General features: G+C 39.0%; 2 protein-coding genes, 1 long non-coding RNA gene and 1 pseudogene across 3 annotated transcripts; 3 read left to right on the top strand and 1 right to left on the bottom strand.

Moving 5' to 3' along the window:
• The first annotated feature begins 1,042 nt into the window (after positions 1–1,042).
• On the top strand, positions 1,043–4,725 carry LOC103336410 (ABC transporter G family member 9-like). Its single transcript, XM_008239447.2, is given in 5 exon segments — positions 1,043–1,494; positions 1,580–2,351; positions 3,089–3,426; positions 3,924–4,164; positions 4,167–4,725. Coding segments are annotated over 5 exon segments (1,881 nt in total). The 5' UTR covers positions 1,043–1,365; the 3' UTR covers positions 4,568–4,725.
• A 932-nt stretch (positions 4,726–5,657) lies between these two features.
• LOC103336411 (TMV resistance protein N-like) lies at positions 5,658–9,918 on the top strand (annotated as a pseudogene).
• A 389-nt stretch (positions 9,919–10,307) lies between these two features.
• LOC148915915 (uncharacterized) lies at positions 10,308–11,774 on the top strand. The gene is made up of 2 exons (XR_016128089.1): positions 10,308–11,260; positions 11,407–11,774. It is a non-coding gene; the product is annotated as an uncharacterized LOC148915915 (long non-coding RNA).
• A 109-nt stretch (positions 11,775–11,883) lies between these two features.
• Positions 11,884–14,479, bottom strand: LOC103336412 (Concanavalin A-like lectin protein kinase family protein). The gene has a single exon (XM_008239449.2). The coding sequence runs from the start codon at positions 14,217–14,219 to the stop codon at positions 12,123–12,125; it is 2,097 nt and encodes a 698-aa protein (XP_008237671.2). The 5' UTR covers positions 14,220–14,479; the 3' UTR covers positions 11,884–12,122.
• Between the last annotated feature and the right edge of the window lie 1,018 nt (positions 14,480–15,497).

The raw sequence follows: 15,497 nt of genomic DNA, 5'->3' as shown, positions 1-15,497 counted from the left end.
AGACCAATAAGAAACAAAAAGAAGAAGAAAGTCCGCCCTATGCTGTCTGTTGGTGCTGGTGGCGTCTAGAATTTGTGTTAGTTTCCTTGCAAAAATGAACAAACGCTTGAGTATTTTATTATTTGATGATGTAAGCTATTATGAAGGCCAGTCTCTAGGTGTTAGTATGATTTAAGGTTGCAGAATGACTACAGAAGTAGTGAAATGGCTTGTATGTGCTTGCGCTGCTGCTTGCGTGCGTCAGTCTGGCCGTGGCCGACATCGGCAAAGAATGAGCTGTCAAAATAAGTGTAATAGTCTTTGCTTTTATCAACGGAATTGTTATCATTCAATTATCATTATTTGTGTATGGAGTTAGAACCCCCTACAGAATTGCTTTCAGTGGATCCTTATTTTCTTGTTTAGCAGGAGTCCAACAATGGTTAACTTTATTTCAAAGTGTTGACAGGATATTATTTAGTAACACCGCATATCCCTTTTTTTCTAATTGCAAAACCAAAGAGGACAACGTGAGAATATTGATAAACTATATTATGATTGAACAACTATTAAATTGGATATAACTGTAACTCCAAAAGCGAGAGTGGTTTTCATTGTGAGGGAGAGGGAGAGTTTTAGCTGAGAGAGAGAGAGAGAGAGAGAGAGAGAGATCAGCTATTAAATTTGAAATTCTCTTTCAATGATGCGACTCCAAAACAGAGAGTGGTTTTTTTATTGTAAGGGAGAGTAGTGGCATATCCAGAATTTGAAAGCTGGTTGGGCGGAACTTACCTAATAAACTCAACTATACAAGCAAATTTGACATAAAAAATACACGTGAGAACCAAAGATAGATGAGAGAATCGAAACCAAAGATTGTTGTTGGATTAGTAAATCGAAACCAAAGATGAAAAAATCCAGTTGAAAGTTGTAATCATGCATGCACAAAGAGTAACTATATAAATAAAGGAAAACTTATTAATAGCACAAACAGAAGCATCCTCTTCTATATAATGATGACAAAAAAAAAAGCATTAAGCTAGAATATATGAGAAGAAAACGTTGGAAAGAAAAAATAAAAATAAAAACTGATGAGGGAAAAAAACAAAAAAGCAAAAAAAGAGGAAAAAATAATATCGGATGAGGGGTAAAAAGAGCAACTATAAGAGTGAGTAGCTATAGTATTTTAATGATTGTTGGCTTTAAACATTCCTAGCAGAGAAAAAGAAATTTTTATACAATTTTATTGTCTTACATTGGAACATATGCGTCTGGCTGGCTCTTTAGATGTCACACAGCCTAAGATGTGGCTGGCTGGCTGGGTGGCGTAGAGGGTTTTGTTTCGTTTTTCTTGGCTGCCACTAGGAGAGGGAGGGTTTTAGCTTAATGGAGAGAGGGAAAGAGGAACCTCAGCATCACGCAAGCATGGAGAAAGAAATGTTGGATATAGAGATTCAAACTGCTACTGAAGCTCCAGCTATCTTCAAGGAAGCCATTCGACCCGTCGCATTGAAGGTATATATATGTAGAAAAATGGTGTCTTATCTCCCTTTTTAAAAAAAAAAAAATTATATATATATACTAAATCACATTTATGCAGTTTGAAGATGTGGTTTACAAGATCAAACAGAATAATAGTACCAAGAACGAAGAGAAAGTGATCTTAAACGGTATCTCAGGCCTCGTTCAACCGGGGGAAATCCTCGCCATGCTCGGCCCCTCCGGAAGTGGCAAAACGACTCTCCTAACTGCACTAGCAGGCCGGCTAGGCGGTCGACTTAGTGGCGCCATAACCTACAACAACAAACCATTCTCAAACGCAATGAAAAGAAACACTGGCTTTGTAACCCAAGACGACTTTCTCTACCCCCACTTGACGGTCATCGAAACCCTATTCTACACAGCCCTTGTTCGCTTGCCCAACACGCTATCGAAAGCCAAGAAGGCTATGCAAGCTGAGGCCGTGATTATGCAACTGGAGTTAAGCAAGTGCAAGAACAGCGTTGTTGGGGGTGAGTTCTTGAGGGGTGTTTCGGGTGGGGAGAGAAGAAGGGTTAGCATAGGCCAAGAATTACTCGTAAACCCTAGCTTGCTCTTCTTGGATGAGCCCACGTCTGGACTCGATTCGACGACGGCACAGCAGATTGTGTCGGCATTGTGGGATTTGGCAAGTGGAGGAAGAACAATTGTGATGACCATACATCAACCTTCAAGTAGGATTTTCTACATGTTTCATAAGGTGGTGTTGTTATCGGAAGGGAATTGTTTGTATTTCGGAAAAGTATCGGAGGTCATGGACTATTTTTCGGGCATTGGCTATGTCCCATTGGTAGCTATGAATCCTGCGGATTTTCTGTTGGACCATGCCAATGGTATGTTTCTTTTTTAATAATCAGCAGCTTCATTTTTTATTTCAGCTGTCAAAATCCTGAGATTTATGCAAGCATGGGTTATGGGTCGTGGGTTCCGTAATTGCATGTAACTTAGGCCCATCTCTTTGTTCAATGACTTCCTTGACTTTGGGCCATAGTTAATTACTGTTTGAACTCTCAAAATGGGTTTGAATACATTTTTAGGAAATCCAATTTCCGACCACTGAGAGTTTACTTTTATTTATTTATTTTTATTTATAGTACATGTGATAGTATAAACTAAAAGGAATGGAGTTTCATGCACACACACAACCAAGATATTATGGCTATTCAAACCTGAGGCATATGCTCTGCAAGTCAATGACCATTTTCCGCTAGACTAGAACCTGACAATTTATTCATATGTTTGGGGATTAGAAACTGCAAAATTGTCTTGGAAATGTTTGTAGCATTGTCAGATATGCTTGGGGAATTTATTCCTATTCAAAATTCGTGAAAAATGCATTAATTATCATCCATATTGTAATTTTGTGTGATTTTTTTGGCTATAGTTCATTATTGTGCCATGTCAGCTATATATAGGATTTTAGTGTGAAGTGTATATTAGATGTTAGTTTTACTTTTTCATTACCCTACAAATGTGTCATGATGCATGCAAGTATGTCTACAAGTGTATATTAGATGTTTGTGAAATTGTTTGTGTGAGTAATTTTTGTTGCATTTTATATGTAGTGTAGGTCTGGCACCTGATGGATCGCATGAAAACAAGAGCAAGGTGAAGCAGAGCCTAGCCTTGGCCTATAAGCACAACCGTTTATATAATTTGAAAGCTCAACTTCAACGGGAGCAACTTCAAGAAACCAACTCCAGCCATTTTCAAGATGGATCAGAAGACAAGAACTTTGCGAAATGGCCCACTACTTGGTGGCAGCAATTCTCTGTGTTGCTTAGGAGAGGACTGAAAGAGAGGAGGCACGAGTCCTTCTCTGGTAGCCAGATTAACCAGGTTGTGGCGGTGGCTCTTCTTGCTGGGCTACTATGGTGGCAGTCAAATATTTCCAACTTGCAGGATCGGGTAACATAACTTTCTTCCTCTCCCTTTTTCTAGCATTTGCATTATGCATTTTCTTTTCTTTTTGGTTACATGGGGAATTTCAATATGCATTTTCATGGGACAGATTCAATCAAAAGTCTAATATAATTGTGCTAATATCATTAGACTAGTATTAAAAGGGACATATTATCAATTATTATGACTAATGACTGATTGATACTTCACTTGTCGCATATATGATCTGATTTATTAATCTGGTAAAAAACAATGTGTTTCACTATGATTCATACCATTCAGAGGGTATGATTTGTTTCCTTTTCCTGGGTTTGGCACAATAGTTGAAGGTATAGGCTATTGGGTTTATGCCAAGCGTGACATAAAGTGTCACTTAACGGAATGCCTAGGTTTCAGCGTGCAGAAGAAATTTTTTTCTGTATAACAATTTGCAAAGACATCCTAGCTCCTCAAACATAACCCATTTTAACAACTTTGAGAATCTTTTTTGGTTATGTATGCAGACTGGGCTTCTCTTCTTTATGTCTGAATTTTGGGGGTTTTTCCCTCTGCTCCAAGCAATTTTCACCTTCCCCCAAGAGCGCAAGATGCTTGAAAAGGAAAGATCTTCAGGCACATACATGCTCTCCTCTTATTTCATATCAAGGATTGTTGCTGATCTCCCCATGGAGCTTGCCCTTCCAACCCTATTTGTCACCATAACATATTGGATGGCAGGGCTCAAACCCACAGCAGGACACTTTTTCACACCTTGCTTGTTCTGCTACTCAGTGTGTTAGTGGCTCAAGGCATGGGGCTTGCTCTTGGGGCTCTGGTAATGGACCAAAAAAAGGCTGCAGTACTTGCATCAGTCCTCATGGTGTCATTTCAGCTAGCTGGAGGTTTCTTTGTTCAACATGTTCCTGCTTTCATTGCTTGGATCAAATACATTTCCATCATTAACTACTCATACAAGCTCTTGCTGGGGTCTCAATACAATGAAAATGACACTTACCTATGTGATAGTGGGCTTTGCTTGGTTAGAGATTTCCCAAGTATAAAACATGTTAGGCTTAGTGGACAAATAGGTGCAGCGGTTGCTTTGGCCATAATGCTTGTGGGTTATAGGCTAATTGCTTATATAGCTCTCATGAGGACTGGGTTGTAGGCTAATTGGTTTTTCCTTCCTAGAGAGTTAAACTGAGTGGTTAAAGGCAATTGCAGTGGTTAAAGGCAATTGCTTTGGTGTGCCATTTTGTTTATGTAAAGCATAAGTTATGCTAGCCCTATAGTTATGTGCTACATATAGACTCATTTCTTTTCTTCTGTCATATGTGTGAAAGAGAACAGCTAGGCTAATGACGAACTCAATAAGAAAATTTGTATGTAGTTTAGGCGTAAGCATAGAATTTAGATTAGGAAACTTTGGTAAGTTAAAGTTTGATAAGTGGAGACATGGAATCCATTGATCGATCTTTTACAATTAGAGCTGATGTTGGATTTTGCAGTAGCCATGAAGATTTCATATCTGCTATTGTTTAATGTAAACATAAAATCAGGAATGGAAAGGAGAGGTGGTTAGTTCATGAGGGAAGAGAGAATAACAGAGGAGAGGCAAAAGAAAATCAGTATTTTACTTTATATGCAGACAGTGACAACATGAAGCTAAAAGAATTGCAAAGGCATAATTGGATGCAAGAGAAGCTGATGTTGATACTTGAATCGTCTGATGAAGAGAACATGAAACAGTCCCCTTCTGTCAACAATGTCTTGAATCTCCATCTGTCAACAATGTGAATTGAAGAGCCTTGTCCATTAGAAGCAGAGCAACTAACATGCATGAACTCCTTGAATTGCTTGGAGAGATCAATAAGAGTAGTGATTGTAATGCTTCTTGACTTGGTAGTGCAATGAGAGTATTCGTAACTGTAACGGTAAATTTGAAAACAACGTAAAATATTGAAAATTAACCAAGATATATTTTGTTGACAACATGAGTTATGTGTTACAAGTTGCTCTTTAACTTTTCAAATGGACAAGATTGAATTTAAATTGTGCTGAAACCAGATAATGGCAAAATGCTTTTAGACAAAGCTAACCATATGATATCTAAAACAAAGAAGGAAGCTTTCTGTAAGAATTCCTCAGGATTCCCACCCAAATAGTTAACGTAAGAAAAGATAAAATGGGAGACATTGTAGCATGTTTGAACGACACTAACAAGAAAAACTGTGTGCTTACGACGAGTTTTCCAACTCCCTTTTCCTTGTAGCTAGCTAGCATGTTCTTCTGTTGTTTAATAACTTTTCGCTAACCAAATTACCAACGAAAAAAGTAAAATAAACCTAGCCGTCGGAGTTTAAAGATTTGGCGAATTGCTTGTTCTCATCAAGTGTTTGCACTTTGCAGCAGCAGATTTCCCGGAGGAAGCACTTTCCAATGGCCTTGAGCAGCACCCAAAGAGCCTCTGAACAATCAACTCCTCTTTGGAAACACGATGTGTTTTTGAGTTTCAGGGGTGAAGATACCCGCAAGGGTTTTATATCCCATTTATACCACGAACTGGACTACTGGCAGGCAATTAAAACCTTCAAGGACAACCGAGATCTTGAAAGAGGGACAAGTATTTCTCCAGAGCTCTTGCATGCTATTGAAGAATCGCAGCTTGCCATCATTGTTCTCTCACCAAACTATGCTTCTTCCACCTGGTGCCTGGATGAGCTTACAAAAGTTGTGGACTGCATGGAAGCCAGGGACACAATTTTGCCAATTTTTTATGGTGTGGATCCCTCTCAAGTATGAAATCAAACCGGGAGTTTTGCAGAAGCCTTCACTGAGCATAAAGAAAAGTTAATTACTAAAAATAAGGTGGAGCAGTGGAAAGCTGATTTAACAAAAGTGGCCAATCTTTGTGGGTGGGATTCAAAGAATTTTAAGTAAGTATCCATGAACAACTTTCCCCTGCCTTAACGAGCTATATACTTTACCTAACCTTGTTATATATATGCCTGGTGGTTATTTTACTCTCCATCCTTGTAGGTGTGAAAGAGAGCTTATTGAGGACATCGTCAAATGTGTGTGGAGGAAAGTGCATCCTTCACTCACCTTGTCAAATTATCCACATAAGTTAGTTGGAATGAATTCTGGCCTTGAGCGACTGGGTGTACTACTAGCAACTGATGCAAACGATGTTCGCTTTATAGGGATAACAGGGATGGGTGGAATTGGGAAGACAACCATTGCTAAACTAGTTTTTGAGAGAATTTCCCACCATTTTGAAGTCAGCAGTTTTCTTGCTAATGTTAGAGAGGTTTACGCAAAACATCATACTCTAGTTGACCTACAAAAACAACTTCTTTTCCCAATCTTGAAGGAAGAGATTAAACAAGTTTGGGATGAACTGTGGGGAACCTTTTTCACTAAGAAATGCTTACACAACAAAAAGGTTCTGCTCATTCTTGATGATGTGGATCAATTAGACCAACTAGAAATATTGGTTGGAAAGAAAGACTGGTTTGGTATGGGGAGTAGAATCATCATTACAACCAGAAATGAACGTTTGCTAGTTGAGCATGGTATAGACATATCATATAAAGTTGAGGGATTGAATGGATGATGAAGCTCTTGAGCTCTTCAGTCTGAATGCCTTTAGGAAAGATCAACCTGAGGAAGGTTTTCTGGAACTGTCTAAGCGTTTCCTAAATTATGCCAAAGGCCTTCCATTAGCCCTTAAAGTTTTAGGATGTTCATTGTATAACGAAGGTCAAGATGTATGGATTAGTGCACTGGATCAAATAGAGAAATGCCTAGATTCAAAAATATTTGTTCCTCTCAAAATAAGTTATGATGGACTAAACAAGATGGAGAAAATGATTTTTCTTGATGTTGCATGCTTTCATAAGGGGAAGGGCAAGGAGCAAGTAATTCAAATACTGGACCATACCCGCAACCTTTCCAGTCGTAAGGGCATACATGTTCTTGTTGAGAAATCTATGTTAACTATTGAGAAATTCGTGATCCTCTTTCAATCGACATTGTGGAGATGCATGACTTGATGCAAGAAATGGCATGGGAAATTGTTGGTCAAGAGTCTAAAGAGCTTGGTGAACGCAGTCGGTTGTGGCTTCACAATGACATTTCTCATGTATTCATGAACAATATGGTAAGAAATTATGTAGAAACATCAGGTCAGGAATAAAATATTATTTCTTTTAATACGATATTGGACTTGAATCTGAAATTCACTAAATTTTCTTAATTTCTTAATTATTAGGGAACGGGAGCAATTGAAGCCATAGTCTTGCGTTTGCTCAAATCAGAAGAGGTGCACTGGAATTGTGAAGCCTTCTCTAATATGCATGGACTAAGGTTTATCGAATTTGATAATTTGATATTTTCATCATGCCCAAACTTTCTCCCTCATTCCTTAAGAAGTATCCATTGGAGTTGGTATCCTTCCAAGTTTCTCCCACCAAGTTTTCAACTGAATTCACTTACTGAACTTAGTCTACATCATGGAAAACTTGTTCGGCTTTGGGATGGAACAAAGGTAAGATTATTTAATATATCCCTTTATAAAATATTTTTGATTTTTTTTTATTATAATAAAGTTGAAGTTTCTCCAAGATTATAATTATTCTCCTACCATTTTCTATGTATACTATACAGGACTTCCCCAACCTGAAATATATGGATGTTAGTTACTCTGATAAATTAACCAGTACCCCAGATTTCACAGGTCTACCAAAGCTTGAGAAGTTGAACCTTGAGGGCTGTAGGAATTTAGTTGAGATCCACCCATCCATTGCAGTCCTCAAAAGGCTTAGAACTTTGGATTTCAGTAATTGTAAAAGTATTAAGAATCTCCCAAGTGAGGTAAAAATGGATTCTCTTGAATATTTTAGTCTTCGTGGCTGCTCAAAAGTGAAAAAGATTCCACAGTTTGCAAGACAAATGACAAAATTGTCAATGCTTTTTTTCGATGGAACTGCTATTGAGGAAATACCTTCGTCAATTGAATGTCTGGTTGGCCTCATTGTACTGGATCTATGTGACTGCAAAAGTCTCTTGGCTCTTCCGAGTGCGATTTGTAATCTGAAGTCTCTTGATACGCTCTGCATATCCGGATGCTCAAAACTTGACAAACTCCCAAGGGGAGATGGAGGCTTTAGAGTATCTTGACTTGGCGGGAACTGTTTTAAAAGAGCCGCTTGTTATGATGAAAAACCTCAAGTTACTATCTTTACGTGGGTCAATTGCTAAACCAAGACGCTGGTTGGGCCTTGCTGGCTTATTTGGAATTAGAAAGAGTCCTGAGCCTAGCCCTCAGCCTTGGGGTTTGGTGTTGTCTTCTCTTAATCGTTTATGCTCTTTATTGGAATTGGATCTAAGTGATTGTGATCTAAGTGAAGGGGATATCCCCGATGATATTGGTTGCTTGTCCTCTTTACGAGAGTTATATCTTAGAGGAAACAATTTTGTGAGCCTTCCTGCAAGCATTAGATGCCTTTCTCAGCTTTGGTGTTTTAACTTGGAGAGGTGCAAAAGGCTTCAACTATTGCCAGATCTTCCATCAAATAACGAATTACACGTAAATGTAAATGATTGTACTAGCTTAAAGAGGTTGTCATATCCATCAAAGTTGAGCAGCAGATTCCCCAATTTGTATGATTTTACTTTCAGTGCTGTTAATTGCTTTAGCTTGGTTGAAGATGAAGGCTGGAGTGCTAGAATAATTTCAATAATAATGAAATTGGCCACTAAGGTACACACACACACACTCTCTCTCTCTCTGTGCATAAATGATATTGGGGGAGGTGGGGAATTGAACCTAGAATCTCGGGTGCAAGAGAAATATTCTTAACCACTTGACCTACAAACCCCTTCCATAATATATAATGGTTCTTTTGATGCAGGGAATGTATCCAGATTTGTACGATAAGTATATTGTATTCCCTGGTAGTGAAATTCCAGAGTGGTTCAATGTTCAAAGTGAGGGACATTCACTAAATGTGGAGCTACCTCCAGAATCATGCACCAGCTGGCTGGGGATTGCTTTTTGTGTTGCTTTCGCAGATCATCAGGAAAACTTGGGAAATTCAACATTCCTTGATGACTTTGATTGTTTCAGAATTCAATGTTCATCCGGTCCGTGTTGGACTTTTGAGAAGATAGGCCATATTCTGTCACCACACATTCTGGTATTTTATTTGCCTCGTGATTACTGTTGGGAACAGTTTTCATTCGAAATGTATTACGGCACATCTAGAAATTTGAACATATTTCTGACATGCTTGAATAATGTGAACAAGTGCGGGGCCCGCTTGGTGTACGAGCAAGATTTGGAAGAAGAACAACTGAACTGGACACTGAAAATGCTGAAGCGAACAGTGCAAGAATATGGTTGTGACGAGGCAGGTCCGAGTGGTGGAAGTGGTAGCTTTGACGACAGTATTGAACCATGCTGCAAAAGAATCAAGCAAGACTAAATTGTACTTTCTTTTGCTTTTGGCGAGAAGAGAACAGGTAAATAAAGAGAGCATCCCATGAAGGAAGTTTCCTTGAAGTTTGTAAGTGTCAGTATGTTTTGTGGCTTTGATAAATAAAAGTGAATCCTTCCTTGATGCCTTGAGCCGTATCTTTACCGATTCTTTTGTTTTAATCTACGCATCCATGCAAAACAAGGGTTGCAATGCAAACCGGTGAGTTTTGGTGGGAAAAGGAAATAAGGATTACTCATCCACGTGAGGGACTTGTAAATACATAAATAATTGATGTAAAAAGACACAAAACAAGATGATATATTCCCACGTCGGAGAATACAGGCCAAGGTTTAAGTCCCATCAGCGCACCAAATTTCTGCATTATTAGGCAATTACATGGTGGTGGTCCAGTTCGGATTGGAAAAATTTACCAATTTGGCCAGTTATCTGGCCAATTTCAATGGTAACAATTAGAAAACCGGACCTACCCATCAGAACTGATCCGGTTCAGTCGGTTTGGCCAGGTTTTCGGTATAAATGCCCAGCCCTAACATAATTGAAGCAACAAGGCATCATGGAGCCATATATATTTTGCAGGTATAATCTCGTGTAATCCAATTTTCATAATCTGCATTGAGTAGAAAAATATAGAATATTTAGGGGTGGAGAGGAAGCATTGGGAGGAGGAGTGGAGGCCACATGTATATTAATTTTAATAAAGAAGAGAGAAAAGGAACAACAGTGATTGCAAAGAAAAATTATTGATTGTATTCATTATGGTGTGTACAGTGGTCTAGAGCTATATATATACACTAAATTTGAGTAGAAGCAATCTAGAATAAGTTTGTTGCAAGGAATATGGAGATGCTGCCAAGTGTAGGTGAATGATGCAATTGGCCCTTTTCTCTAGTTCTTCTACAACAGTGATGAGGTGTTCTCCAGCTGTGCTTCATTCTTTGCTTGCTTCTCTGTGTGTTCCTGGTTCGCTGTGATGGAGGATTGAGAGTTTGCTGCTTGCTTTATTGCTCTGTTTATTAGCATGCACTGCATGCTGCCCCTGCATGTGTTTTTGAGTTTCAAGGGTGACATTCTCTTTCTTCATAGGTATATGAGGGATGGGTGGAGTAGGAAAGACTAATGGAAACATGCCATTTCTTGTATCAAGTCATGGATCTATATCTGATAATGCTTCTCAATAGATTTAAGGCTTCTCAACGGCTGAGAGTGAAAACACTCTGAACTATTTAGAATCCTTATCAGATATGTGGATGCATGACTTGATGCAAAAATGACATTCACAATTGTTCGTTAGGAGTCTAAAGAGCCTGGTCGATGCAGTCGATTGTGGCTTCGTGACGACATTGCTCATGAACAATATGGTAAGAATTTATATAGATATAAGACCAAACTGGGAACAAACTATGACTTCTTTTAGCAAGATATTAGACAAAATCAGCTTACTTTCATTGCTTACTTCTTATGTGGTATCTTTTGTAATGGTTTTCCTTTCTTAATCTCATTTCAGTTCTCTGGAAAAAGAGTTGGCATTATCGGCTTAGGAAGCACTGGCAAAATTAAAGCTTGGCCTCAGACTCTTGCATTTTGATCGTTGTGTGAATCTCTGATCACTTCTGAAGAGACCAATGACATTGTCAGATGTTGACGTCATCGATGCTTTGGGTCAGGGTGTTCTCATTAACACTGGAAGAGGTTCTCATGGTGAAGAACCTCGGTGTCTGCACTGCTGGATATTTATGAGAATGAACCAACCACAAGTTCCTGCTCAGCAATGTAATACTGTGGCAGATTTAATTTGTTTCAATCAGTTTTATAAGTAACGGAAGCACGTTATAGTCCAGAAATAGCAATATTTTCTCTGCAAAACAAAACAAATTCCGTAAATCATTGTGCATTATGTTATACAGAATTTGAGAACATGTCAACCCTCTTTAGCTACTTTAGGATTGATTGGCGGTGTTTTAGAAATCAGAGAAGGAAGCTGTCATGGAAAACAGAGAGTATCTCATTTCTATTTGACATCAAAACATTCTAATGATTCTTCTAATAAATTGGCCAATCTAAGAACTATATTAGGACAAATTATGACTACAAAATCTACAAACTACTGCAACTAAAGGATTCTCAGGTCCCCAGTCAACAAGACGCTCCTAGCTAGTCTGTTACAAACTGCGCTGAAATTTCTTCTCTCAAATCTGAGGTTACTCGATCTATTATGAGCTACTAATCTTTGCCAAAGTGGCTCTTGGGGGTCAAATATTGTACATCATCGAGTTCAAGACTGGGCCGAAGACCACATAAATTTGGGATTTCTTCAGAATCATCAGGAAAAACAGGCCGAAGGTTCACTCTTGGTTTGCTTGCTGGCAACACAGGAAGTGGCACTTCGCCTTTAAGAATCCTCGCTGCTTCCTTCATTGTTGGCCTCTTCACATGGTTTGGGTGCACACAAGCAAGTCCAGTCATCAGTGTTCTTTCCATCTCTACCATATCAAACTTCCCCATCAACCTCCGATCAGCAGCTTCAATCAGTTTCCCATTTTCCCACATGCCCCAAACCCAATCAACAACCACTGTTCCATCATCCTCCACCGGCTTTCTCCCTGTTGCCACTTCTAACACCACCACACCAAAGCTATAAACATCAGTTTTAACAGTTGGAACACCTGAATAAACATATTCAGGAGCAAGATATCCCATTGTCCCAGCTGGTATAGTTGCGTCTCTTGCAATGGAACTATGTTCGTACACTTCTGCTAGACCAAAATCCCCAAGTTTGGCATTAAAATCTGCATCAAGCATTATGTTGCAGGTCTTAACATCTCTATGTATTATTTGCCTCTCACACTCCTCGTGAAGGTATGCAAGAGCAGAAGCAACTCCAAGAACTATATTAAGTCTTTGCTTCCAGGATAGAACAACTGAGGAATTGAAGCTTTTGTGGAGAATTTTGTTAAGGCTTCCATTTGGCATGAGCTCATATACCAGGACTAACTCATTACCCTCACAGCACCATCCATGAAGCTGAACCAGATTCTTGTGTCGCAAACAACCCACCATAGTTGCAAACTCAGTAGTAAAAGGACTCCGCAGACAACCAATCTTATCAGCCCTCTCAAACCTCTTGACTGCCACTTCTCCACCGGATGGCAGAGACCCTTTATAAACCTTAGCTGATACCCCTTCCCCAACAACTCTGTTTCGGTTAAATCCCATTGTAGCTGATCTTATCTCTGCAAGTGACAAACTTGTTGGAACTCTTTTTGCCTCAACTCTACAAATTTGGCCTTCTCGGCTCCTTCTGGCAATGACCTTTCTCTTCTTCACACATATAAAACAAATAACAAAAAGAAATGCAAATATAGAGAAGAGAAATGCAGCTAAACCTCCCAACCCAAGAGCCATCTCCACCATCTTTGTTTTTCTTTCATGAGAGTGATCAACAGGGCTGCTGTTGATACTTGAATCTTCTGGTGAAGAGCACATGAAACAGTCCCCTTCTTCAACAGCATCCATAGGAATCCCAGGTGGAAGAGACCCAAAAGTCTTGAATTTCCATCTGTCAACAATGTGAATTGAAGAGCCCTGCCCATTAGAAGCAGAAAACCCAACACGCATGAACTCCTTGAATTGCTTGGAGAGATCAATCTGAGCAACAAGGAGAGGAGTTGGAGGCCTAGTTGACGAATACCCGACCCAAACCCGGATCATCTTGATTGCATCTCTGTACTCAATCCAAGCAGTAATCTCTCTCCCACTTGTCAAATCAATTCCTCTTGAAACAACATCAACAGAAGCTACAGAAACAACTGTGTTTATATCAATGCCAATATGATTCCCATTGATGTCACCAACCATAGGGTCAAATCTGGTATCAAATTCCACAGCAAAGAATGATTCTTTTGAAGTTGACATTGTCTCTGGAAGGCCCATGTACCCTCTAGAGGAACTGAGAGAATCCACATCAGGGGTGATGACAAAGGCAATGCCATCTCCACAAGAACACAATTGGGAACTTGGTGTGATTGAGAAAGAGAAGCGGCACAAGAAAGAAGCAGTGACATTGGTTTTAGAATCAAGAAACCGGAATGGGTAGGCATAGAAGGCTCTTCCAATCCCAGAAGTAGTGGTAGAAGAAGAAGAAGAGGGGCAGGTGGTGAGTTCTTGAGTGAGGCTAATGGCATTGTTGTTGATGTAAGCGTCACCTGAGAGCGTGACATTGTTTGTAGCAGGCGAGAATGGGACAGAAATTGAAGGGCATGTGAGGTTAACGAAGAGAAAGAAAAGGACCCAGATGAGAAATGGATGAGATGAATGCATTACTGTAAACCAAACGGGAACATAGCAACTTTCTCGGGAAAAAATGCAGAAACTTTCTCGGAAAAGAAAAGGGAAATAGTGATAAAGTACCAAGATTTTCCTCCCTTCTTTGTGTCTGAATTTCTGTGAATGCTTGACCCAATCTTGATACTTGAAGTTTAACGAGTTGCAGACAGGAGAGAGAGGGAGAGGGAAAAGAACCCCATTTGATTGATCAAGAAATACCCAAATTGAGTCCAAGGCCAGACTCTGTTAAAAAGCGTTGGTCCAGGGGTACTATGGGTGTGTGAAGAAATTTGTTGGGTGGCATTAGCATGTCCTGGGTTTAACACTTAAAGAATAACCAAATTAGCAGCACTAATGATCTGCAGATTAAAGTCGGTAAAGTAAATTGCTGCATATTATTGACAATTGAAAAACAAAAAAGAAAAGAGCCCCAAATATGAAACCATTCATAAATCGTAATTTCGCTCCAAATCATAAGTCCTACAATGATTACAAGAAAAAGAACGGTCATTTGCTTGTTTTTTCTCAGCTAAGATCTTCTTGTTTTTATCAATCAAAAAATATAAAGTGTCAATATGTCCTTTTAGAATTCAAGGGGAATATGACAATTAGACCACCAATTCACTAACTTTCATTTTTCCACAACTATCCAAATTTGTTTCACCCAATTATAACTTCATATTAGTTTTCAACACATTTTTCAATTCGAACTCACTAAATCGTATCTCCCTACCGTATTGTTTTTCGAAATCAAAATCAAAATGGAAGTCGAATGAAGATAAAGATGAACATTCCATAAGCATAACATGACCTCCTTAGGAGATTTTCCATGAAATGTTCAACCTTGTCAGTGCATGTGACTTAGATAAGACGTGTGGTATGCCTTATTTTGACATGTTTTCACCCAATACTTGGTTCTAGATTTTCCCTTTCCCACAAAATAATATTTCTATTTTCCACTCTTGATTCGACAAAACCCCAGATTTTTTGACAAATTTGGATTTCTTGAGTGATTGTTTTCCTCTTATGACCAAAAAGAAAGATGACCTCTGCAAAATCCTAATGTTCTTGGCTCCTCCTTGTCTCTCACTCTCACATTCTCTCAGTTCAGTTTATTTCACAGAAAATTTTAGGGTTTCAACTTCCATGTTGGAGTTTTAAGCTACTTGCAAACTATGGTATGTTTCTTCGCCCACTACCCATTTGAATTTTGGCTACATTTTCCAATTAAATTTCATAGTTTGCTTTTGAAAAGTTTTGATTTACTTGAAT

This window comes from Prunus mume, linkage group LG6 (assembly GCF_029339155.1).
Source record: "Prunus mume cultivar Tortuosa linkage group LG6, ASM2933915v1, whole genome shotgun sequence".
In the NCBI taxonomy this organism is placed as follows: Eukaryota; Viridiplantae; Streptophyta; class Magnoliopsida; order Rosales; family Rosaceae; genus Prunus; species Prunus mume.
This window is presented reverse-complemented; position numbering and strand designations above follow the sequence as displayed.